Source organism: Erythrolamprus reginae, chromosome 5 (assembly GCF_031021105.1).
Source record: "Erythrolamprus reginae isolate rEryReg1 chromosome 5, rEryReg1.hap1, whole genome shotgun sequence".
In the NCBI taxonomy this organism is placed as follows: domain Eukaryota; kingdom Metazoa; phylum Chordata; class Lepidosauria; order Squamata; family Dipsadidae; genus Erythrolamprus; species Erythrolamprus reginae.
In genome coordinates, this window is record NC_091954.1 from 72,680,778 (window position 1) to 72,705,172 (window position 24,395).

At 40.0% G+C, this 24,395-nt stretch overlaps 1 protein-coding gene across 3 annotated transcripts in view; it reads right to left on the minus strand.

Annotated features, from left to right (window-relative positions):
* Nucleotides 1-1,834: 1,834 nt before the first annotated feature.
* Nucleotides 1,835-24,395, minus strand: part of DGKG (diacylglycerol kinase gamma) — a 165,049-nt gene continuing 142,488 nt past the window's right edge. For all 3 annotated transcript variants that reach the window (XM_070753132.1, XM_070753133.1, XM_070753131.1), the window contains 3 exons: nucleotides 12,301-12,421; nucleotides 11,028-11,088; nucleotides 1,835-5,090 (listed from right to left, as the gene is read on the minus strand). In XM_070753132.1, the coding sequence (XP_070609233.1) occupies nucleotides 4,992-5,090; nucleotides 11,028-11,088; nucleotides 12,301-12,421 (281 nt within the window). In that variant the 3' untranslated portion in view covers nucleotides 1,835-4,991. The remainder of the gene's footprint in view (nucleotides 5,091-11,027; nucleotides 11,089-12,300; nucleotides 12,422-24,395) is intronic.

The window sequence follows — 24,395 nt, forward strand, 5'->3', positions numbered from 1 at the left end:
AAAAACCTTTACTGACAGACCATAGACCAGTGATGGCTAACCTTTTTTTCCTCAGGTGCCGAAAGAGCGTGCGTGCGTGCTATCGCACATGCGCAAGTGTCCATACCCATAATTCAATGCTTGGAGAGGGCGAAAACAACTTCCCCCAACCTCCCAGAGGCCCTCTGGAGGCTGGAAACAGGCTCACCAACTTCAGATGGGCCCAGTAGGCTCGTGTTTCGCCCTCCTCAGGTTCCAAAGGCTTCCCTGAAGCCGAAGGAACGTTAAAATGTCCTTCCTCATCCCCCTGGAGGCTCTCTGGAAGCCAAAAACACTCTCCCAGAGTCTCTGTGCAAGCCAAAAACCAGCTGTTTGGCACACACATGCACACTGGAGCTGAGCTAGGGTAATGCCTTGTGTGCCAGCAGATATGGCTCTGCGTGCTGCCAACTGTGGCACCCATGCCAATAGGTTCACCATCACTGCAGTAGACCTTTAAGGGGAGGTTGTGTAAAGCACTAGGGATCTTTTTTTCTCTTCACTCTCCCAGTGAGGTGGCGCTTTGATTGAGAAGCAGAGAGCAAGGATATGGAGTAATGAGTGAGCTCCCCCTTCTACTAATGATGCAAGGGAAATGCTGGTAGCAATAGCCAAACCAGCAACACCCTGTGGAGCATTCAATATGGTGTCCCCCACACCCCATGATAAAACAGCAAGAACAACCTTACAAAATCCCTTGTTGGCAGAATCCCCGGGAAATCTGCAATGCAGTAACTGGCGACAGAATCAGCAACACAGTTGGCAGAACCTGGCTCTTTTTCCTGGTCTAATTCAACCTTCTCTGCAGCACATTTAAGAGCAGGGCTAGTACACTTTTATAAGAGGGTTAAATTCATGTACAGAATTAATTATATACATTTTTGGAAAACATCAGTCAGACATTGCACGAACCGATGCTCCCGTAGAAGTCGTATGTCTGGTCTTTTCTGCAGCTCAAGTGTAAAAGTGTCCATGAAGGGCAGTTTCCAGAACTGGAGGCAACACCTGTAGAGCAATCTAAAGTAGCAGATCTTAGCCCTGGCTGCATGGTCAACCACAACACAGGTAAGTGTATTAGATGTCCATGGGTATCTGAAGAAGGAAAACACTTCCATGCTGGAACAACTACAAATAACCGAGACCACATTTGGAATACTGTGTTCAGTTCTGGAGACCTCACCTACCAAAAGATATTGACAAAATTGAACGGGTCCAAAGACGGGCTACAAGAATGGTGGAAGGTCTTAAGCATAAAACGTATCAGGAAAGACTTAATGAACTCAATCTGTATAGTCTGGAGGACAGAAGGAAAAGGGGGGACATGATCGAAACATTTAAATATGTTAAAGGGTTAAATAAGGTCCAGGAGGGAAGTATTTTTAATAGGAAAGTGAACACAAGAACAAGGGGACACAATCTGAGGTTAGTTGGGGGAAAGATCAAAAGCAACATGAGAAAATATTATTTTACTGAAAGAGTAGTAGATCCTTGGAACAAACTTCCAGCAGACATGGTAGATAAATCCACAGTAACTGAATTTAAACATGCCTGGGATAAACATATATCCATCCTAAGATAAAATACAGAAAATAGTATAAGGGCAGACTAGATGGACCATGAGGTCTTTTTCTGCCGTCAGACTTCTATGTTTCTATGTTTCTAATAATTGCCTTAGTAGGGGCTAGGGATGCGACAAAAAAACATCATAAAGCTATGACATTCAAGAATATTCACCTTGGAATAGGCATGCCTTTATGAGGGGGAAATGAGTGCTTAATATGCTTGCTTTTCATTCTTAAATCTCACCATTTAAGTATATTTACAATTCAGGCTTATTGGCTTAAGCCAAGTTATTTTCCCAGTATCAAAAATGCTGATTACAGCTTTAGTATATAGTCTATCATAATTTGAACCCTCTTCATAAAACAAAGGTTTTCCAAATTCCATAAGATGGGAGTCACTAATAAACCAGTTTATATTTGTGGAAATCTGCTTTTCTGACTCTCAATATTATGTTTTCATCTACAGCAAAATCACAAGAATTGTCCAAAATTCTTTGAAATGTCTAATATCTAAAATCCACATCCTTTTTGCTTTCTCATTATACTTAACTAACATCTGGCTACAACCAAATTCTCCAGGGGACACAAAATTCCTGCTGTGCTATTTTTTTTAAAACTTGGCAAAGCTTTAGTCTGCAATGTCTGGCAGAGATAGTTTCTGAAGAAATTCTCCTTATTTGTTTTCTGCTGTACATTCGTTAAAATGAACCAAACAAAACAGGAAATTAATGGCAGAAGAAAAGTATAAGAAAAGAGTATATGAGTTGTACTTGCATCAGGGATATGTTGATCATATTGGTTAAGGACCAAAATTGAAAACAAGCAAAACATAAAAAGAGATGAAGATATTTGGAAGCGAAGTTGCTTACAAACAGGTAAGCACAGCCGAAAGGAAGTGGAGTTATGGAAAAAAAGAACAGAAGAAGGCAGAATTATGAATACTAGTCACTGAGGTATTTTCTGATCCAGTAATAATAAATAGTACATACTCTATAGAATTGTGCCTCTCTAAGGTGGATCCCACAGATGAAACTCCACAAGTGGGATTCAAAAATCCCTAAATTCCCAAATGTAAAAGCAAATGTTATCCATTATTTCTTCTACATTGTACCTCTTTCACAACCTTCATGGTGCTGTCAAACATCTAAATGGATCTAAGTTGCAACCTTTCCAAAACCATAGATATTGTAACTGCAATACAGGATGCCTATGAAAAATACAGTCATACTGTCTTAAAAGTCAAAGTCTCCACCAGATTTCCTAGTTCAGACAAGCTCTAAATAAAATCAAATGACTTCATTTAGAACAACTTACTTTAATAGAAAACATACTGTATGTCCTCCTTATTTGAGGAGTTAAGTAAATAGATGGATTTGTGCCATTTGCTCTTTTCAGACATCTAACTCAGAGATGACATTCCTTTGTCCTGGATTAATGTAAAAAAACCTTCCACGCAACAATGAAAATTGGTGAGTATAATTTTCTTCACCTAAATTTAAAAGTATTTAAAGGAGTCAGTGTTCTTAAACTGGAATTGCCAATTCAAAATCCTGAAAAGCTAACACTTGTAGAAAAAGCTTACATAAACTGTAGCTCTTTTGATTAACATTTTCCTTCTGGTGTTATAATAAACTTGTGTGTCCATTTGTTAGCAATTTATCTTTTTTGAAGGATGGTATTGTTGCAAGTGACATCTATTTTCATCTCCTAGCTTCTCTTGAAAAGAAAAATCTGGTGATCACACAGATTGGCAATTGTGATTTAAATAGTTTTTCATAACCTGGTACGTTTTTGTTATATAGAAAACATCTTGTACATTGGAATCTAAAAAGAATAAAGAGGGGCATGACTTTGGTTGTCAGATTATACTATTATCTGATTGAACAATGTTAAAAAAACCCTAGAGAATATGGGGTATTTATTTCCTAATGAAAATACAAAAATATTTTAGTCTTTTGCATGTATGAACAATACACACTGCACTCTAATATGTGCTTATACAAAATTAAATTCTATTGAGTTCAGTGGGACTTAATTCCAAAAATGTATATAAGATTGCTGGTTGGGTAGTTTTCTATTACAAAAGCCAATGTATGGGATGAAAATTAACTAATTAGTTGACTTCTGAGTTTGCTTACATTTTATTATATTATTAGTGGCATATAAATCCCTACCCTAGAATTTAATGCATACAGTTCTGTATTAAATTCTGATCGTATATTTAGGCCTTTGTGGACATTTAATATTTTCAGTTACTTAAATCAGTCCCATAATGAGATAAAATTCAAAAGGAACCCCATCTTAATTGAAACTTCCATAGAAAAGGTTTAAAACATGTCTATAAAATTTCTGGAATAAAGTTTTAGTAACCCTATATCTGAAAAGAAAATTTATACACATTAACCGGACAATGGAATTTGTATCAAACCTGAAGGTATCCCTAAATTTGTGGAAGTTATCAACATACTCATAACATTTAATATAACCTGAGTTTTTCTTTTCCTTCCAAAAGAAGTTCTCATTTTTAACCTTTATCTTTCCTTTAATGAATCTGGCTTCTTTGTGGCAAAATTTTTGTTTATTCCCGTGCCTCTGAAAGAGAACAGCTAACCAATTTTCACTTTTTAAAAAAACCCTAAAAGTTATGCCTAAAGCCTTCTTCTTTTAGAGTTGGAGAAAAATAATATTTCTCTTCCTTTCCCTTTTCATTCCCCCCTGTGTTTTCTAAACTTTTGGAAAATAAACAGCATGTGTTATCAAGTTGGGTGACCCAAACAGTAGTAAAACAAAATAACATTTATCTGCCGACAGAATTGTTTTTAAAAATAAACAAGCTAAGTTTGGTTCCTTGCCAAATTTGATGCTTCAATAGGGGTTGGGGTTTTTTTGGAGGAGGGTTTCTAAAGAGTTTAAATAAGATGAGAATTCTCCTTCATTCCATGAGGAAGGCAATGTCAGACATGCTGTTTCCATGTCTGCTTGTTTGCTTTCTGACAGGACTGTATAATTCAAGACTGCCCAGAACAACACTCTTTAGAAGAGTCTTAGATTTTACCACAGGCCAAACAGAGCAGTAAGAGCTTCCTCTCCTTGGCCTGTGGTATTATGAAGGGCAAAAATCCTTCTGACTCTTCTGTGTCAATGCTATCCCGGCCAATAATATTTAGAGAAAGTGGCTATGTGTACATGGGCATATGAACCCACACTGCTATTTCAGTTTGACTGCCGAACGTCAACCCTGTTATTTTCTACTAAGAGTTCATAATGCTGCCTCCAGACTGATGTTTCCAGAGCAGATTCGGAAGCCAGGAATCTGGAAGGATTGATATTTTTTCCCCCTGCAGACCTTCTTTGGGTGGTTGCCCCTGGAATGGAGAACTGCTGCTTCTGAAGGTTGTTCTTGATTGAAAGTTAGTCTCGAGTTCGGTTTCTTCTCCTCAGGAAGAAAAAGCTGCTCTTTTGGGGAGGTCCTAACAACATTGGCACTTGGCTTTTGTGGGTTATTTTAATCTGGAAGCAAAAGGATAGTAAGCCAAAGTCACAAAATCATGGAAATAAACAGAGCTTTGGAGATAATTTGAAATAGGAAACTCCTGTTTTTCATACAAAATTACAATGCAGGAAAAAACGATGATAATTCTGATAGATGCTTGTCCATCTTATCTCAAACATATCTACTATGTTCTAAGGCAGCCTATTCCACCTATTTATTTTTAGACGTTTCTCCTCTTATTTAGCTAAAATCTGCATCCCTTTAATTTTGACTCATTGCGTTGTCTTGCAATCTGGAAAGCTTCCTCACCTGTTCTCAATTCTTCAAAAGGTTAAAAATAGCATCATATTTTTTCCCTCCTGTTTTTTTCAGGATCCAACTGTTTCAACCAGTTCTCAGCATATTTTTATTTATTTATTTTGACCAATACACAATACATATAGAAGAGAATAGACATGAGGTAATATATATAAAGAAAAATATAAAATAGAGGAGAAGATGTATGAAAGAAAGAAAATATATATGATATATGAGATAAAGGAAAGACAATTGGACAAGGGACGAAAGGCACACTGGTGCACGTATGTACGCCCCTTACTGACCTCTTAGGAACCTAGAGAGGTCAATTGTGGATAGTCTAAGGGAGAAATGTTGGGGGTTAGGGGTTGACACTATTGAGTCTGGTAATGAGTTCCACGCTTTGACAACTCGATTGTTAAAGTCATATTTTTTACAGTCAAGTTTGTAGCGGTTAATATTAAGTTTGAATCTGTTGCATGCTCTTGTGTTGTTGCGGTTGAAGCTGAAGTAGTCATTGACAGGTAGGACGTTGCAGCATATGATTTTGTGGGCAATACTTAAATAGTGTTTTAGGTGTCGTAGTTCTAAGCTTTCTAGACCCAGGATTGTTAGTCTATTTTCGTAGGGTGTTCTGTTTCTAGTGGAGAAGTGAAGAGCTCTTCTGGTGAATAAATCCGATTAATAAATAATAAATAAATAATATAATGACTAGGTGATTGCTCTTCCTAGACAGAAACTATTTCAAGGGACCATGGAAAGGGCAGGGATTTTCTATTAACTCAGATAAGCATTAACATTTCCCCATTGTCAATGTCTATTTATGCCAGTTTATTGCTGCTCTACAAGGACTGGCTCCCACAGAGGACAAGCTGTTTGCAAGAGCTAAATGAAAATAATGATTTCACACATTTGCAGAGGGAGGAAGTGGTATCTGCTGAATCCACTGTTCTAGTATTTAGAGCATATAGCCTTGCTTTTATATGATATTATTTGGCTGCAGAGTCCCCCAATCTGATAACCCCAGAATATTGCAATAGGACTTTTATAGCATCTATTCAGATGGCAATACAGTGTTCCCTCGATTTGCGCGGGGATGCATTCCGAGACTGTCCGCAAAAGTCGAATTTCCACGAAGTAGAGATGGGGAAGTAAATACACCACTTTTGACTATGGACAGTATCACAAGCCATCCCTTAACACTTTAAACCCCTAAATTACCATTTCCCATTCCCTTAACAACCATTTACTCACCATTATTACTGGTACTCACCATTGAATAAGACACTTAGTGATTCTGATATTTATAAACATAATTATTTATTAACAATTTTTTTTTGGTTATTTATTTGCAAAAATTATTAGTTTGGCAATGACATTTGACGTCATCCGGTGGGAAAAACCGTGGTATAGGGAAAAAAACCGCAAAGTATTTTTAAATTATTATTTTTTTTAAAACCGTGGTATAGGCTATTCGCGAAGTTCGAACCCCTGAAAATTGAGGGAACACTGTATAACATTTATCTAAAGTACAGGAAGCAATTGTTTTGCAGTTAGGGGAAATATCCATCTTTTTCTACAGTCACCTAAACATGGCATAAAACCAGGGGTGGGCTGCTAAGGTGTAATGTTGACGTGTGCTCACCCCCATGGCTCTGAGTGCTAGCGGAATTCAGTGCAATTCTGCTACTGCAGCTGTGCAGGTAGCAGAATTGCATGCGGAGATATAGATGTGGCCGTGTTTCGGTACGGTTTTTTGCTTCCATGCACGTGTGGAAACAAAAAACCATGCTGAAACCTGGGAGCACTTGTGTCTCCACATGCAATTCTGCTACCTGCCCAGGTGCAGTAGCTTAATTGCGCTGGACTCCGCTAGCACTCAAAGCCACGGGGGCGAGCACGTCACCGTTCCACCTTAGCGGCCCACCTCTGCCTAAAACCTACCAAGTGTCCTGCTCTTCCTGCTCTTCTGGATCCGTCATCTCCGTTCCAACTTAATTATAGTTCATAAAATCATATACCAAAATGTCCTCCCTGTTAACAACTACTTCACCTTCAACTGCAACAACACACGAGCACGAAATCGATTTAAACTAAATGTCAACTGCTCCAAACTTGACTGCAAAACATACGACTTCAGCAACAGAGTAATCAACGCCTGGAATGCACTAACTGACTCTGTGGTTTCTACTCCCAACCCCAAAACCTTTAACCTTAGACTATCTACAATTGACCTCTCCCCCTTTCTAAGAGGTCTGTAAGGGGCAGGCATAAGCGCACCCCTGTGCCTATCGTCCCTGTCCTATTGTCTTCTTTTGTTACTTTTTATCATTACTTATCTAATGTTTTATTTGTACAAATTACCACCCTATAATTGTTTGACAAAACAAACAAACAAACAAACAAATAAAATAAAGGCCTTTTTTCCATGACCAAAGAAAACCAGTACCAAGCAGGATTTGGCTCACAGATGCACCCCCACTCCTGGTGCTTCAGGGAAAGACAGAACAAGTCAGTTTAGTTCTCTACGGCAAATTAAAAAAAAGTTTCTTATCAGGCTGAATTGGAGATAGCACTGACACTATTCAGCCATTAAAGCCTTATGAGTGGTTGTGGAGGCAGCAGAACAGGTCACCTTCACCACCACAGCCCAAGGTGAGTAACAGGCTCTCCAGAAAGGCACATCCAGCATATCTTGCCTGGCCAGTCAGCTGTCATAAGGTGAGATCCTCAAAGCAATGAAAATGTTGAGAAGTAGCATGTGTTTCGGAAACAGAAATCCAAATCCTAGATATCTTCAGATTATTGGCACAGTTGGCTTTAGGAAAAAGTTTGCCTAAATGACTGAAATGTAATTGGATCATAAACTCCTGGAACTGGCTAGTTGTTAATATTGCCACAGAAGTTTAAAAAAAAAAAATCTGCATGATGAATGAAAATTAGTATTTTAAGAACTTTATTTTTTTTACTACAGTGATACCTTGTCTTACAAACCTAATTGGTTCCAGGACGAGGTTCTTAAGGTGAAAAGTTTCTAAAACGAAACAATGTTTCCCATAGGAATCAATGGAAAAACGATTAATGTGTGCAAGCCCAAAATTCACCCCTTTTGCCAGCCGAAGCGCCCATTTTTGCGCTGCTGGGATTCCCCTGAGGCTCCACTCCATGGGAAACCCCACCTCCGGACTTCTGTGTTTTTGCGATGCTGCAGGGGAATCCCAGCATCGCAAAAACGAGCGCTTCGCTGGCAATGGAAGTCCGGAGGTGGGGTTTCCCAGCGAAGGGAGCATCAGTGAAATCACAGCATCGCAAAAACACTGAAGTCCTCGAAACCCCACCTCCGGACCTCTGTGTTTTTGCGATGCTGCAATTTCACTGAGGCTCCCCTTGCTGGGAAACCCCACCTCCGGACTTCCGTTGCCAGCGAAGCACTCATTTTTGCGATGCTGGGATTCCCCTGCAGCATCGCAAAAACACAGAAGTCTGGAGGTGGAGTTTCCCATGGAGGGGAGCCAGCCTCAGGGGAATCCCAGCAGTGCAAAAATGGGTGCTTCGCTGGCAACGGAAGTCCGGAGGCGGGGCATCCCAGCGGTGGTGGTGGGTTTGTAAGGTGAAAATAGTTTGTAAGAAGAGGCAAAAAAATTTTAAACCCCAGGTTTGTATCTCAAAAAGTTTGTATGATGAGGCGTTTGTAAGATGAGGTATCACTGTACTAATAACTAATGTATATAGGCAATCCTTGTTTAACAACTGCTCATTCAGTGACTATTTAAACTTGTGATGATCTCAATGAAGGGGACATATGAGGAGTCATCTTAGTTGTGGTCATTGCAATGTGCCTGCGGTTCATTTGATTGTGATTTGGAGGCTTTGCAGCGAACTCACAATTATGACATTTGCAGCATCCCTCAGTCACATGAACATGATTTGCAATCTCTCCTGCCATCTTCCCACCAGTGAAATCAAAAGGCAGTGGAATTTTTGCTGCCTGTAGAAGAACATACATATGTGGTTCAAAGTTGTGGAGAAATCAATGGGGAAGCCGGCAGGAAGTCAGAAGTCATGGCTGTGTGAGATTCTTATTTAATGATTGCATCCAGAGATGGCTGGAACTGCTATCACAAAGCTGTCCGATCAGATGATGTCAAACTTTGATTGCATTGCTTAGTGATGGAAATTCTGATCTAATTACCATCAAAGGAATGACACAGGAATTCAAAGAGCTGTTCTTTTTCAGTTGGAATACTTCTCTGCAAGATATTGTTCTATAATACTCATTTGCATATCAGAGAGGGTTATTTATGTCACATATTGTTTTTCTCAGTTTGGTGTAATTTATTTTATTTATTTATTTATTTTGTCCAATACACAATGAGGGTTTTAGTGGGTATATATCAATATACACATAGTAAAATACATAATGAAGGTTATAGAGGAGATACTCATAGTAAAATATATCTAAGAAAGAATAGAAAAGAAGATATAGGAATAGAATATATCAATGAAAGAATAGAAGAAGAGATATAGGAATAGAGGAAAGGTATAGGAGATATAGGAGAGCAATAGGACAGGGGACGGAAGGCACTCTAGTGCACTTGTACTCGCCCCTTACTGACCTCTTAGGAATCTGGATAGGTCAACCGTATATAATCTAAGGGTAAAGTGTTGGGGGTTTGGGGATGACACTATGGAGTCCGGTAATGAGTTCCACGCTTCAACAACTCGGTTACTGAAGTCATATTTTTTACAGTCAAGTTTGGAGCGGTTAATATTAAGTTTAAATCTGTTGTGTGCTTTTGTGTTGTTGCGGTTGAAGCTGAAGTAGTCGTCGACAGGCAGGACGTTGCAGCATATGATCTTGTGGGCAATACTTAATGGTTAATGCATCAGGCTAGAACCTGGGAGACTGTGAATTCTAATTCAGGGGTCCAACTTTGGCAATTTTAAAACTTGTAGACTTCAATTCCCAGAGTTCCCCAGCCAGCAAAGCTGGCTGAGGAACTCTGGGAAATGAAGTCCACAAGTTTTAAAGTTGCTAAGTTTGGAGACCCCTGCTCTAGTTCCTTCTTAAGCCCAAAGCCAGCTGGGTGACCCTCAGTTCTAGGAACCAGGCAATGGAAAACCACATCTGGAAAACTGCCAAGAAAACTGAAAGGACTTGTTCAGGCAGTTGCCAGGAATCAACATTGACTTGAGGGCATACACACACTAACACGCTCATTATTCTTGTGTCTAACACAACTTCCTTTGATTTTCTGAATACACTGGATAGACTGAAGGTACACTAATTGCATTTTTAGCTATCTTTAGGATACTATCAAAAGGAACAACAGCCATAGATTTCTCTCCCTTTAACTTTTATTTTATTTCCCCTTAACGATACAAATGTGACTGTCATGGTAATGAAAAAGCCTGATAAAATGACATCAAAGAGATTTGAATAATCTTCCCCAAACAGTGAGCTTTTCCTGGAATACTATGGTTGGGTTGGGTTTTTTTTTAAATAGAAGCATTATCTTTAAAATAGTTCTTTCCTAGGTTTTGTTACTAAAATCTGGGTCTCCTCTGCACCTTATTTGCCAAAGAAAAACTTATCCGAGCTTCTCGCTTTAGTAAATGAAGTCCTTTAATACCATTCAGACTTTTCAACTACTCACTGTACAAGGTGGTTGCATCCAAGGCTCTCCATCCACTTGCATGGGCAACAATTTGGTTGTTCTGCAATATACAAACAGTCTTGTAAGAAGGAAAACAGGTCAGAACTGAATTCTGTCTTGCTCTAAGCTACCAATAATGGACAATAATAATAATTTATAATTTATTAATAATAATTTATTAGATTTGTATTCTGCCCCTCTCCGCAAACTCTCTGCAGACTCCTATTTCACAAGAGTGAAATATATCCTGCTCAAAAAAAATAAAAGGAACACTCAAATAACACATCCTAGATCTGAATGAATGAAATATTCTCATTGAATACTTTATTCTGTACAAAGTTGAATGTGCACAACAGCATGTGAAATTGATTGTCAATCAGTGTTGCTTCCTAAGTGGACAGTTTGATTTCACAGAAGTTTGATTTACTTGGAGTTATATTGTGTTGTTTAAGTGTTCCCTTTATTTTTTTTTGAGCAGTGTTCAAGATGATGTTATCTGGATGTAGTCACTGAAACCTAATATTAAGTGTATGAATGATAAATGAGCCATCAGTTAATAGGACAGTTCAAATACTATAATAAACTTGACTAATTTGTTGATCGCTGTGTTGTACGAACATGGTTCTTGTTAGCATGGTTAGGATGTCTAGGAATCACAGAAGCAATAGCATAGGAGCATAAGAAGGCATGCTCAATTTACTTGCATCAATCCCACACCTTTATCATTCTTTGCTTAACACATGTATCATATGCACAATTGAACATAGAGACATCTGTGTTATATCCAAAATAGTCTTGAGGTTTACTGAGTTTGGCTCTATATAAACTATGGTACACCCTTTTCCTATTTCTTAATGTAAGAGCAGGAACCTTATTCTCCTTTGTAACGGGTCAAAAATTCCCCTGTTTTTTCATGGCTCCTCATTTCATTATCTCAACTCCTTTTCTCTCTTTCTAGAACATGATGAAATTCTGGGAAAACATAATGCTATGTAAAGTGCTTCATTGTGATAATTATTCTGTTTATCCGTGGTGGGATGAAGTCCTCTTCCTCATACTTCCAATCAGTTTTATTTTATAAGATCTGATAAGTTTTTCAGATCATAGCAAATCACAGAAAATACAGATTTGGTCTTTAGAGCAAGCTATTAGAATATTAGCACACAGAAGAAAGAGATACCATGAGGTGCCTGATTCTTTCTTGTCTGTTACTAGAATATCTTCCAAGTTGGGTGAAAAATTCATATTAGAACCAAAGTCTCAAAGTAGGTACCTGATGGCAACAGAGGAACACTGGGCCAATCTCTTTCCAGCACTTTTCAGTCCAGTATAGATCTGTCCCATTTCCATTGCCCCTTCCAGACCAACAACTTCCAAGAGCTGATCACTAAGATCTAATGAAAGATAGATAGATTATTATTAAACAAAGAAAAACTTGTGGCCCTTATATTTAATGGAAAGCTGAAGATTACGTATATTGCTGTTCTTGTGGCTATGGACATCAGGGCAGTCATTTACAGGGTTCTAAGACCCTTTGCTCATATTTTAAATTAAAATGGTTTTAATTGAAAAGATATGATCTATCTGTCATCCATCCATCCATCCATCCATCATCTTCTATCCTTTTCTATCATCCATCTAAACATTGTAATTGGTGTCAGAAAGACTAAAGGAGATGATACTTTGTATTCAGGTTTTGCCCATCTGTTTGTACATCTGGACTGTTGTGTTTTTACATAGTGTACCTTCTAAAATAGAAATGTTCTTATGATTGGTTGAAACATTTTCTTATGAAAATGTTGTGATTTAGCTTGAGGGCTCACATCTACTTCTGTTTCTTGGCCAAGTCTCTGAACTTTACTGCACTTACGGATCACACGTTTTCTGAATAGCTTTTATCTCAGAGCTATAATTGCACTCAACAATGAACTAAAGGGTCACCATCAGGGAGTTGTTGGACAGAATTACTTGGTCTGTTCTGTTGATGTTTGGGTGGTTCAGGGTTATTGTTATGTGTGTTGGGCCTCGTTTTCATGTGTTATGTGAATTTCATTGTACGGGTATACAGTGTATACTGTATACACAATGACAATAAAGTAATTATATTACATTATATCGGCATGCATTATGGGAAAATGGTCATTTAACCCCCCAGTTGGGATTCATTTCATGAATGGACAAAATGTCATTTGCTTTCTGTGTATATTTCAGCCAACATTCTTTTATTTTCAAATGACTCCAATCTGTTAAAGTGTGTGCAGAGCAACCCTTGAGTTATCAAGGAAATGCACATAGAAGCGGAGTATTGCAGTAGATATGCAATAAATATGAGTAATTATCCAGTCACACACACAGATACACAGGTAGTGTTTACTTTAAGAAACAGAACAATCCAAATAAACTGTCTAAGTCACACATGTTCAAATCAATCAATCTCTAGAAGTACAAAAATCTATTTAACTGTTTGTCTTTGACATATACATTCAACGAAGTTATTACAGCTTACAAACAGATCAGAATAACACAGCACAACACAGAGATCACTACCAAGTCAAAGAGTCAATCAGAATGACACAACAAAAAGAATAAGACATGATCTCTAGCTCCCTCTTAGGGCAACTTGCAATACTACAGCCAACCAGAACACAGCATAATTTTAAAGTTATATTACATCAATCCATACAACCATACATTGTTAGCTTGTTTATATATTGCCATCCGTTTGGACATAGTACTAACGCAATCTCCTGAAAGAACTGGAAATGAGTTTGAAGGCAATGTTTGGAGCAGTTCTTTGTCAACCTCATCTTTTATTGGCAGGAGCTCTCAAGTTTATATAAAATATTCAGATAACAGGTCTACAAATACACCTACATTTGGAAAGTTGCTACCAGCATGTAAAAATGATATAGTTCAGTGATGGGATGGGACACTTCTTGTACCTACTTAAATGCTGTTCTGAGTTCCCGGGGAGGGGGGGAGCAGCATACTAAACTTGTCAATAGTCTGAATCAATAAAAGGTAGTTTTATTTGTTCACCTTATAATGAAAGTCTTGGCTAACTCAATAGCATCATAATCATCATCATCACTACTACTACTACTATATTATCATCATCATCATCATCATCATCATCATCATTATTATTGCTAGGGTTAAATTACTATGCCCCTTCTCTACATTTTGTTTTGAAATGAGATGGTTACAGTTCTCAGTTCAATTTCCCCCCTACAAGGCTAAGTTATAGGCATGGTAAGGCAGCCCCACAACTTGTGATCCAGTGATGCCCTGCACATTGCCTACGGATACTTTTGATGCTCAATTGAGCATGTTCCAAATATTTCATTTCATTCAAATGACTTTATTGGGAAAAGAACCCCGTTATGTGGGAAGCACAGCAACAGATACAATGCTTCAGAAGCAAAGCAACAGGAGCCATGCCTTTTCATTTGGCAGCACTTTTTGTGCAGATTCTACTCATTTTCAGAAAGATTTGTCCACTTGGTGCTTGTGTCATCCAAGAGTATTACCAAATGCACAGATGTTCCCAATTTGTGGTTTTGAACACAAATGTCTTCCCTGAAAAATACACTATTTGGGTCAAGGATTAAACTTTTTTCAACGCTTGGAACGATGCAGCCAAGGATAAATAAGCAGGCTCGCTTCATCCTTCTTTCAGCAAACCTTCCTTTGCACAGGCATGGTTGTTGTTTGGTTGCCTTTGCTGTGCAAGGGGAAAAGTGTAGTTAATGGGTTAAAAATGAATGACAAACAAGGAGAAACAAATGTGAGAACAAAGCAAATGTGTCTTCTGCCAGGATGAACCTGCAGTTTGAACGTTGGCGTCATTTCTTCTGCAGCACCCCAAACCAGCATATTTAATTTTCTCAAACGAGGTCTTGCCTGCAAGATTTCAAAGCTAAATACAAATAGCCTCAAATTATTCTTTCTTCCATTCTGGGAACATGTTTGGAACAATGGATTTAATCTCTGAAGCATAGGCAGTCTTTAAAGACTGCTCTCTTTCACATTTGTGTGAATTCCTCCAGTCTCTGAGTTATCAGAGATACAAGCCAGCGTAATATATGTTGCCATGATGGCTGAACTACAATTTACATCAACAAGAATGCTTGTCAGTGCTTCTTACATCCTTACCCTGAAACAAATTAATGGCGAGGTTTAGTAGGTTTCTTTGGTGTTATTTCCACCACTACCTCCCAGCATCAGTAGATTGTAAGAAAAACAACCCCCAATCATTCTCCTCAAAGTGTAATGGAGCAGGTTGGGCAGAGGCTTTAGCTGTGTTCAAGTTGTCTGAGTGACAGATCACTTGAGCTATTTCAAAACACATGTTGCTGGTAGGGAGGAAGAAGCTTACACAGCACACTAAGGCAATGCCCTTCTGCCTCATCCTGGCCCATGCTTAATTTGTCAGCTGGGTTATTTCTGGACAAAAGCTTGCCAGTCTTCTAGAAGTCTGGTAAGCTTATAGAGAGATTTACTGCCTTCCTGTCACTTGGGATAGAAGGGGAAACTAGCACGACACTTATCAATTTCCCTCCAGCTTCCAAATCGATAAGACCTAGGGGCGAAAGTGAATGGACATATCAGCATCCAGATCATCCAATGGAATATGCAAAATGGCACCAGCGCAAGACAATAACGCTGACTCCCAAAATCATAGAAGCAACAGAAAGCACAGCCATGCTACATCCTTGTCAGCAGAAGCAGCAAAAAGCTTTAGCAAACTCCAGTAGAATCAACAATATATACCTTCCCCTTTTTAAACAATTAGCAGATCCCATTTTTATTAATAGGCAGGCTTACTGATCTTTGTAAAACTTTGGAACAAATATTCAATAACAGGATAGGTCTAATGATCTACAAAAAGGCTAATATATATCAGTGTACGTAAGAAAGCCATGCACACCAAGACAACTAAACACAAGAACAGTTTTTTCCTGAACGCCATCACTCTACTAAACAAATAATTCCCTCAACAGTGTCAAACTTTTACTAAGTCTGCACTTCTATTTCTACTAGTTTTTTCTCATTATCCCTATCACCCATCATCCCTATGGGACTGTATGGCTGTAACTTGTTGCTTGTATCCTAAGATTTTTATTAATATTGATTGTTTCTTCATTGCTTATTTGACCCCTGTAACAATAATTAAGTATTGTACCACATGTTTCTTGACAAATCTATATTTTCTTTTATGTACACTGAGAACATGTGCACCAAGACAAATTCTTTGTGTGTCCAATCACACTTGGCCAATAAAATTCTATTCTATTCTATTCTATTCTATTCTATTCTATTCTATTCTATTCTATTCTGTGTGGCTGCACCTCGTGCACGCAAGTGCATTTTGCATATGCATGCGTAGTGCTTAATTTTTAAAAAAATTGCAAAAACAAAGAAGCTGAAAACAAGAGAGCGATGCATGGGCAGAACCGAAACTAGGCTTCTGCTCATGCTCAGAAGTTCCCATGGTATAGGTATATATTTTTTTACAGTAGACTATTTGCATGTGAGTGGACTTGCCTGGAGACGGATAGAGGAATGGTTTCTTGGCTCCTAAGACCTTCGGAAATATGTGTTTTCCAAGGATCTCAGGCAACCCCTGTACCCCCAAAGAGTTGTGACCTACAGGTAGAGAACCTCTGTCCTAGAGGAATAAAATATTTTAGTAAAAATTAAAAAGGCAGAATATTATATTTCCCTGGCTGAGAAATGGAGAGACATGTTTTTAGGTGGGAAACAGACTCACTCCAATAGTTCCCATCTTTGTCAATGTGCCATCAAGGAATGGGCCCAGCTCACTCATCACCCCCCCAAATTTATTAGTAGTCTCGGCCAGTCTATTCTACATAACAAAGATCTACCCCCTCCAGGTAGACCCATCTGGCAAACAGAAACTCACCACATGGCACCTGGGAAGATTGCATCAGCCAGCACTCAAACTAGCCTGGGACACAGACAAAGCCTACAGAGTTAGCTAAGACCCCCACTCCCTGGGAGTCTGGCAGCCAATGGGATGCATATCTTACACAGGAACAGAACAGTAATGCCATGACCAGAGATGAAGACATAAACTTGTGGCAACCTTAACTGGGCAATAGGAACTCTGAAGATGCCCACTTCTGACTGCATCATCACCAGGTTTGTGAATGAGCCATTGCAGATTCTTCTTACGTTTGCTTAAGTTTCTTTAAGTTAAGCTCTGTCCTTCACATGGGCAAAAAGAATCAAAACTCCAAATACAAACTGAATCAACAAATTATCACAGATAATCCCCACTCGGTCAAGGACCTCGGAGTACTAATAACTAAAGACTTAAGTGCCAAAGCCCATTGCAACAACATCGCCAAGAAGGCTTTTAGAGTTGTTAATCTAATCCTACGTAGCTTCCGCTCTGGCAATCTCACACTTCTTACCAGAGCTTATAAAACTTTCGCCAGACCCATCCTAGAATATAGCTCATCTGTTTGGAACCCATACCGCATTTCTGACATTAATACCCTCGAAAATGTCCAGAGATACTTCACCAGAAGAGCTCTTCACTCCTGTACCCGTAACAGAATACCCTGCAAAACTAGACTTACAATCCTGGGTCTAGAAAGCTTAGAACTAAGACGCCTCGAACATGATCTAAGTATTGCCCACAAGATCATATGCTACAATGTCCTGCCTGTCAAAGACTACTTCAGCTTCAACCACAACAACACAAGTGCCCACAAGCTTAATATTAACTGCTCCAAACTTGACTGTAAAAAATACGACTTTGTTGAAGCATGGAATTCACTACCGGACTCTGTAGTATCATCCCCTAACCCCCAACACTTTACCCCAAGACTATTCACGGTTGACCTCACCAAGTTCCTAAGAGGTCAGTAAGGGGTGTACATAAGTGCACCAGAATGCCTACCATATATATTCTCTTCTATACCTATATCTTTTTCTGCTATTCTCTCATAGTTATATTTCACTCCTTTATTTTCTCCTCTATTCCCCCTTTAATACATTCTACCTGATTATATCCTCTATAACCTTCATTGTGTATTATTGTGCATTGGACAAAACAAACAAACAAACAAACAAACAAACAAACAAACAAACAAACAAACAAATAGATGTGTTGGGAAAAGGTAGAAAACACTACTACTTTAAAAATTGAACAGCTAAAGAACAATATAAGGTGCCTCTGTCGCTAGACTGGAAATACAGTGTTCCCTTGTTTATTGCGGGCGTTACCTTCCAGGACCACCCGCGATAAATGAAAATCTGCGAAGTAGGGACACTATATTTAAGTACCTATACACTATTTTAAGGCTTTATAAACCCTCCCACACACTTTTAAGCTACATAAACCTTTCCCATTCCCTTAATAACCATTCCCACACTGTTCTGTGCATGTATTGTACCTTTACACTTACTGTAAAATGTTTTGAATTCCTAAACCTACACGATGAAACGATGCTCCACATGAAATGGCCAAGTGTAGGAGCAGACTCAGAGATGGGGAAACTGCGCACAAGCAAAAAGTAAACAACACGCTACTGTATTGGGCCAATCAGGCTCTGGGATGCAAAGCAGCACTTTCTGGTTGGTCACTTCCCCATCAATCAACCAATGTGTGTTGTTTACAATCTCATGAAGGCAAGAAGCGTCTCAGGCGGGCGAGTTCCACAGAAAACCCGCGAAGTAGCGAAAATCTGCGATATATTTTTTCCACTAATATTTTATAAAAACCCGCGATGCACCGAGTCCGCGAAAGATGAACCGCAAAGTGGCGAGGGAACACTGTAATCGAAAGCTGCATCATAAAGGCACATCCTCTAAAAATGATTTGTGAGATGTTTTTGTGACATGGATGAATCTCAATCTGGAGTGTGTTTCCTAGGCCAGTGATTTTCAACCTTTTTTGAGCTGAGGCACATTTTTTACATATACAAAATTATGGGGCACATTGAGTGGGGGGGCGGAGTGGGGGGGGCTAAAAAAAGTGTGGACAAAAAAATTATCTCTCTTCCTCCCTTTCGCTCTATTTCTCTCCCTCTTTTTCTCTTCCTTACTTCCCCTCTCTGTCCATCCCTCTTTCTTTCTTCCTTCCTCTCTTTTTTGCTCTCTTTCTATCTCTCCCTCCTTCCCTGCCTCTCTTTTTCTCTCTTGCTTTCTTTCTCTCTCTCTTGCTTTCTTTCTCTCTCTCTTGCTTTCTTTCTCTCTCTCTCGCTTTCTTTCTCTCTCTCGCTTTCTTTCTCTCTCTCTTGCTTTCTTTCTCTCTCTTTCTCTCTTGCTTTCTTTCTCTCTCTCTTTCTCTCTCTGTCTTACTTTCTTTCTTTCTCTCTCTTTCTATCTCTTGCTGAGCTTCGTGGCACACCTGACCATGTCTCGCGGCACACTAGTGTGCCATGGCACACTGGTTGAAAAACACTGTCCTAGGCAATTGTTTTCTTTTCCCAAAGGAAAAAAATGAAATTGTGATTCAGATTTATTTGTATGTAAAATCCTATAAAGCCCCGCTGTAACATGTTTATTTGGGGAAAACAACAGGATGAGTTGTTTTGAGGATTAGGTTAGTGATGGCCCATGTAAGATTGTACTGTTAAATCCTCCACCTGATTCAAGATTAGGTTTAAAATAATCCCTATTTGTGTTGTCCTGCAGAAGTAGCCACTGAAAAAAGTAATAATTGATAGCATTAAGAAACTGCTCCTCTCTATAAACTTTGTCATGCTGACATAACTGATTATTAGTTTACAAGTTGGTTAGCCATTATCTTTAAACATGTGTTATAAAGGTAACCTGTAACCTGACGTTGCTGCTACGCATGAACCCATTTGTCCCATTCCACAAGAAAACTAGTGAAGAGGAACAATTGTAGGCTGGGAACCTTGCAGAGTGGGGGTGGTATAGATATGGCCCACAGATCAGATATTGGCAACTTCCTGCTTCTTGCTTTGAAGCTGTAGTTCTTAGAAAGCTACCCGTTGCAACTGAGGCAGCCATTGCATTGTTCCCAATGAAGATCATGGATGCTTGGCTGCATAGCTAGAGGTATAACAAGCAGGAAGAGGGAGATTGTGATCCCCTTATATAGAGCGCTGGTGAGACCACATTTGGAATACTGTGGAGACCTCACCTACAAAAAGATATTGACAAAATTGAACGGGTCCAAAGACGGGCTACAAGAATGGTGGGAGATCTTAAACATAAAACGCATCAGGAAAGACTTAATGAACTCAATCTGTATAGTCTGGAGGACAGAAGGAAAAGGGGGGGCATGATCGAAACATTTAAATATGTTAAAGGGTTAAATAAGGTTCAGGAGGGAAGTGTTTTTAATAGGAAAGTGAACACAAGAACAAGGGGACACAATCTGAAGTTAGTTGGGGGAAAGATCAAAAGCAACGTGAGGAAATATTATTTCACTGAAAGAGTAGTAGATCCTTGGAACAAACTTCCAGCAGACGTGGTTGGTAAATCCACAGTAACTGAATTTAAACATGCCTGGGATAAACATATATCCATTGCAAGATAAAATACAGGAAATAGTATAAGGGCAGACTAGATGGACCATGAGGTCTTTTTCTGCCGTCAGTCTTCTATGTTTCTATGTTTCTATCATGCCCAATGGCTTTTTTGGGGGGAGGGTTGTGCTGTAAATGCTTACAGATTTACTGCGGTACTCATCCCGCCTCAGGCCTCTCCACTTGGAGAGTCTCATGCATTAGTCAGAAGAGAATATTCTGGAGAGAGTGCTGTTTCACCACCCCAGCAGCTTTCCTGTTCCTGTTTGTGCTGTAGCCTGTAACGGCATTAAAGCATCCTCTTAATTACTAATTCTGTTCTGCCTAAGTAACACCTGTTCTGCCAAGCTCTTTCCAATCCTCTCCATGATCTCCCACGAGGATATTCTTAGAATTTTCTTATTTTCAGGCAAGGGCTCTCATCGGAAGAGCATTTCGGAAAAATGGCACAAGATGATCCATGATTTTCCATGACAGAGAATGTACGTTTTGTTTCCAGTAGTTTGGCACTTCTGTGCCAACACTATGATGGGTTTAAGGCCTTTAAATATTTCATTACTTTGCAAGATCCATTTTTCTGTAAAGCTTTAGACTCATTGGATATTGGCAAGGAGTTGGGGGAGGGAATGGCATTGAGAAGGATTAAATAGGCAACTTCTCATGAATCTTACATTAATGATAAACTTGAAAATAACTGATGCCTGTAATATACTCCTTTGGAATATATCTCAAGTTCCCACTACATCCCAAAATCAATGCATTCACATTGAGGGTCTGGAGGCATTACCAAAAACAATATAGAATATCAGAGATAACCCAAGTCGAAGGGTAGCGTCCCGTTCAACCCAGGCTCACTTGGAAAGGCTTGAATAGTTTGTAATACAGGTAATCCCCAGGTTACGATTGTTCTCTTAGCGAAGATTTGAAGTTATGTGATAAGCGCTCCCTAGCATTTGCAAACAGGTTCTGAAACTCTGAATCTTGCAGTGCCATAGCAGTTTTTTGTCCTTACAAACAACTGCAGAGGGTCTATAATGTTTGTTTGGAATGTTGCTGGCCAAAATTGAGTTTCTGAGGGACATATCTGCCTTCTGATGATCCATTTGGCCATCCAGAGGTCTTGCCCAGGACATTGTAGGCCGAAATAGAGCTTCTGAGGGATAGCTCTGCCCCGATGTTCCATTCAGGCCACTAGAGGCATCGCCTGGCACACTGCAGGCCAAAGTGGAGCTTCTGAGAGGTGGATCCTCCCCTCAAAAGCTCGGTTTGGGCCTCACGCTCTCCAAAATTGCTTTCCCCTCCATCCAACCTGCCACATTGGGTCACTTACCTTTTGAAGATCTAGCAGGCACTCTCCTCTCCAGCAAATCCACCCTCTGGGAGCTCCATTTCAGCCTGCAATGGGCCAGGAGAGGCCCGCTGAGGGCCGAATGGAGCATTGGAGTGGTGGATCTTCCCCCCTGAAGCTCTATTTTGGCCAGCAACATGCCAGGTGAGACCTGCGGATGCCCAAACCTAACATTGGAGAGGCACAGGCAGCTGAGAGGTTGGTGAGGAGACTGACTGCTAGATCTTCACACATTAAGTGACCTGGTGGGACAAGTTGGGGGAGGTGGGGAAGGAATTGTGAGGAGCATGAGGTATTTCAGTGGTCAGGGAGACCCTGGTTGATCTTAGGCAGATAGCTTGTTCCATCACTAACCCTTTCCCCCTGCCTTTCCCACCCTAAAATATCTCATGCGCACTTAATGAGCCTTGCATCCAATTAGCGAATGCATGAGCGAAGGAAGGTTTGATCCCGTTCATGATATGAGATTCACTTCCACAAATCCTTGGGTTACGAATGGAATGGGTAGGCTCCGGGATCGCCTTCTGCCGCACGAATCCCAGCGACTGATTAGGTCCCACAGAGTTGGCCTTCTCCAGGTCCCGTCGACTAAACAATGTCGTTTGGCGGGTCCCAGGGGAAGAGCCTTCTCTGTGGCGGCCCCGACCCTCTGGAACCAGCTCCCCCCTGAGATTAGAACTGCCCCCACTCTCCTTGCCTTCCGCAAACTCCTTAAGACCCACCTTTGCCGTCAGGCATGGGGGAACTGAAATATCTTCCCCAGGCCTATACTGTTTATGTATGGTATGTTGTGTGCATGTTTTTAAACTATGGGTTTTTAGATTTCTAATTATTGAATTTGTATTATATATTGTTTTCTGTTACTGTTGTGAGCCGCCCCGAGTCTGCGGAGAGGGGCGGCATACAAATTTAATAAATAAATGAATTTAATAAATAAATTCCATTCATAACTTGAGGACTATCTGTATAAGCAATGAACAAACATTCTAAAGGAACATTTTGAGCTGGAGAAGTAAACTGAATTGAAAGAAGGTAGCACACAGCAGCTTCTTAAGCAGAATTTAAATAAACAAAATAAAAAGAAACTGGTACTCATAATCTCAGAGTTTTTACAACACAAGCTTTCGCCTACAGGGAAAGCAGGTGCCCTTTGTCCTGGGAATTCTCTCTTACATGAGCAGCTGGAAGCTAGCAATGTTGGCTGCATTTAGAGATAATTTAGAGTTGTGAATTAAGTCCCTTTGGAAATTGTGTCTGAGGATGTCAATAGGCGAACTGGCTGACTGTCAGAGTGTGTTCTGCCTGGTCTCATGCCATCTCTCCAGCCTTTGCCTGCCTGACCTTTACCAGCTTCCCCGCAGTTTGGTAAACCCATCAGATGGCTTGGGACATACCTCCCCAAATGCCCAGCTAGTCATTATGGTCAGCTTGTCTTTTTTGAAAGATGTACTGTTTGCGGTTGGAAGCTGAAATGCCAAAGTTTGAAATAGTAAGGAGGAAAACAAAGTTGGACTGAGTGGCCTAAGAAATAGAAATAAAGCAGGAGAGTGATTTATCACTTTCTTCTGATTCAGTAACTTCTTCAACGCTACCACATTTTAAAAACTTCAAAACACACCTACGTACACAGGCATCGCCAGATGGGGCACTCATAAATCAGTTTTCACTTATTATGGGTACAACAATTTTGAAGAGCTGAGCGAGGGGGGCGTTTGCCCAGGTTCGCCTGGTGCACCAGTTGCGGCCCTATCTGGATCGGGAGTCACTGCTCACAGTCATTCATGCCCTCATCACCTCGAGGCTCGACTACTGTAATGCTCTCTCCATGGGGCTACCTTTGAAGAATGATCGGAAACTTCAGATTGTGCAGAATGCAGCTGCGAGAGCAATCATGGGCTTCTCTAAATATGCCCATGTTACTCCAACACTCCACAGTCTGCATTGGTTGCCGATCCAAATAATAAAATAAAATAAATAAGTTTCCGGTCACAATTCAAATTGTTGGTTATGACCTATAAAGCCCTTCATGGCATTGGGCCAGAATATCTCTGGGACCGCCTTCTGCCACACGAATCCCAGCGACCGGTTAGGTCCCACGGAGTTGGCCTTCTCCGGCTCCCGTCGAGTAAACAATGTCATCTGTCGGGACCCAGGGGAAGAGCCTTCTCTGTGGTGGCTCCGACCCTCTGGAACCAACTCCCCCCAGAGATTAGGATTGCCCCTACCCTCCTTGCCTTTCGGAAACTCCTTAAAACCCACCTCTGCCATCAGGCAGGGGGGAATTGAAACATCTCCCCCTTGCCCATGTAGTTTCTGTGTATGATTCGACTGTGTGCTTGATTTTTATATATTGGGGTTCTTTTGGATTTTTTAACTTAAAACTGTAATTTAGATTGCTAAATATTAGATTTGTTATTATGTATTGTTTACCATTGTTGTGAGCCGCCCCGAGTCTACAGAAAGGGGCGGCATATAAATCCAATAAAT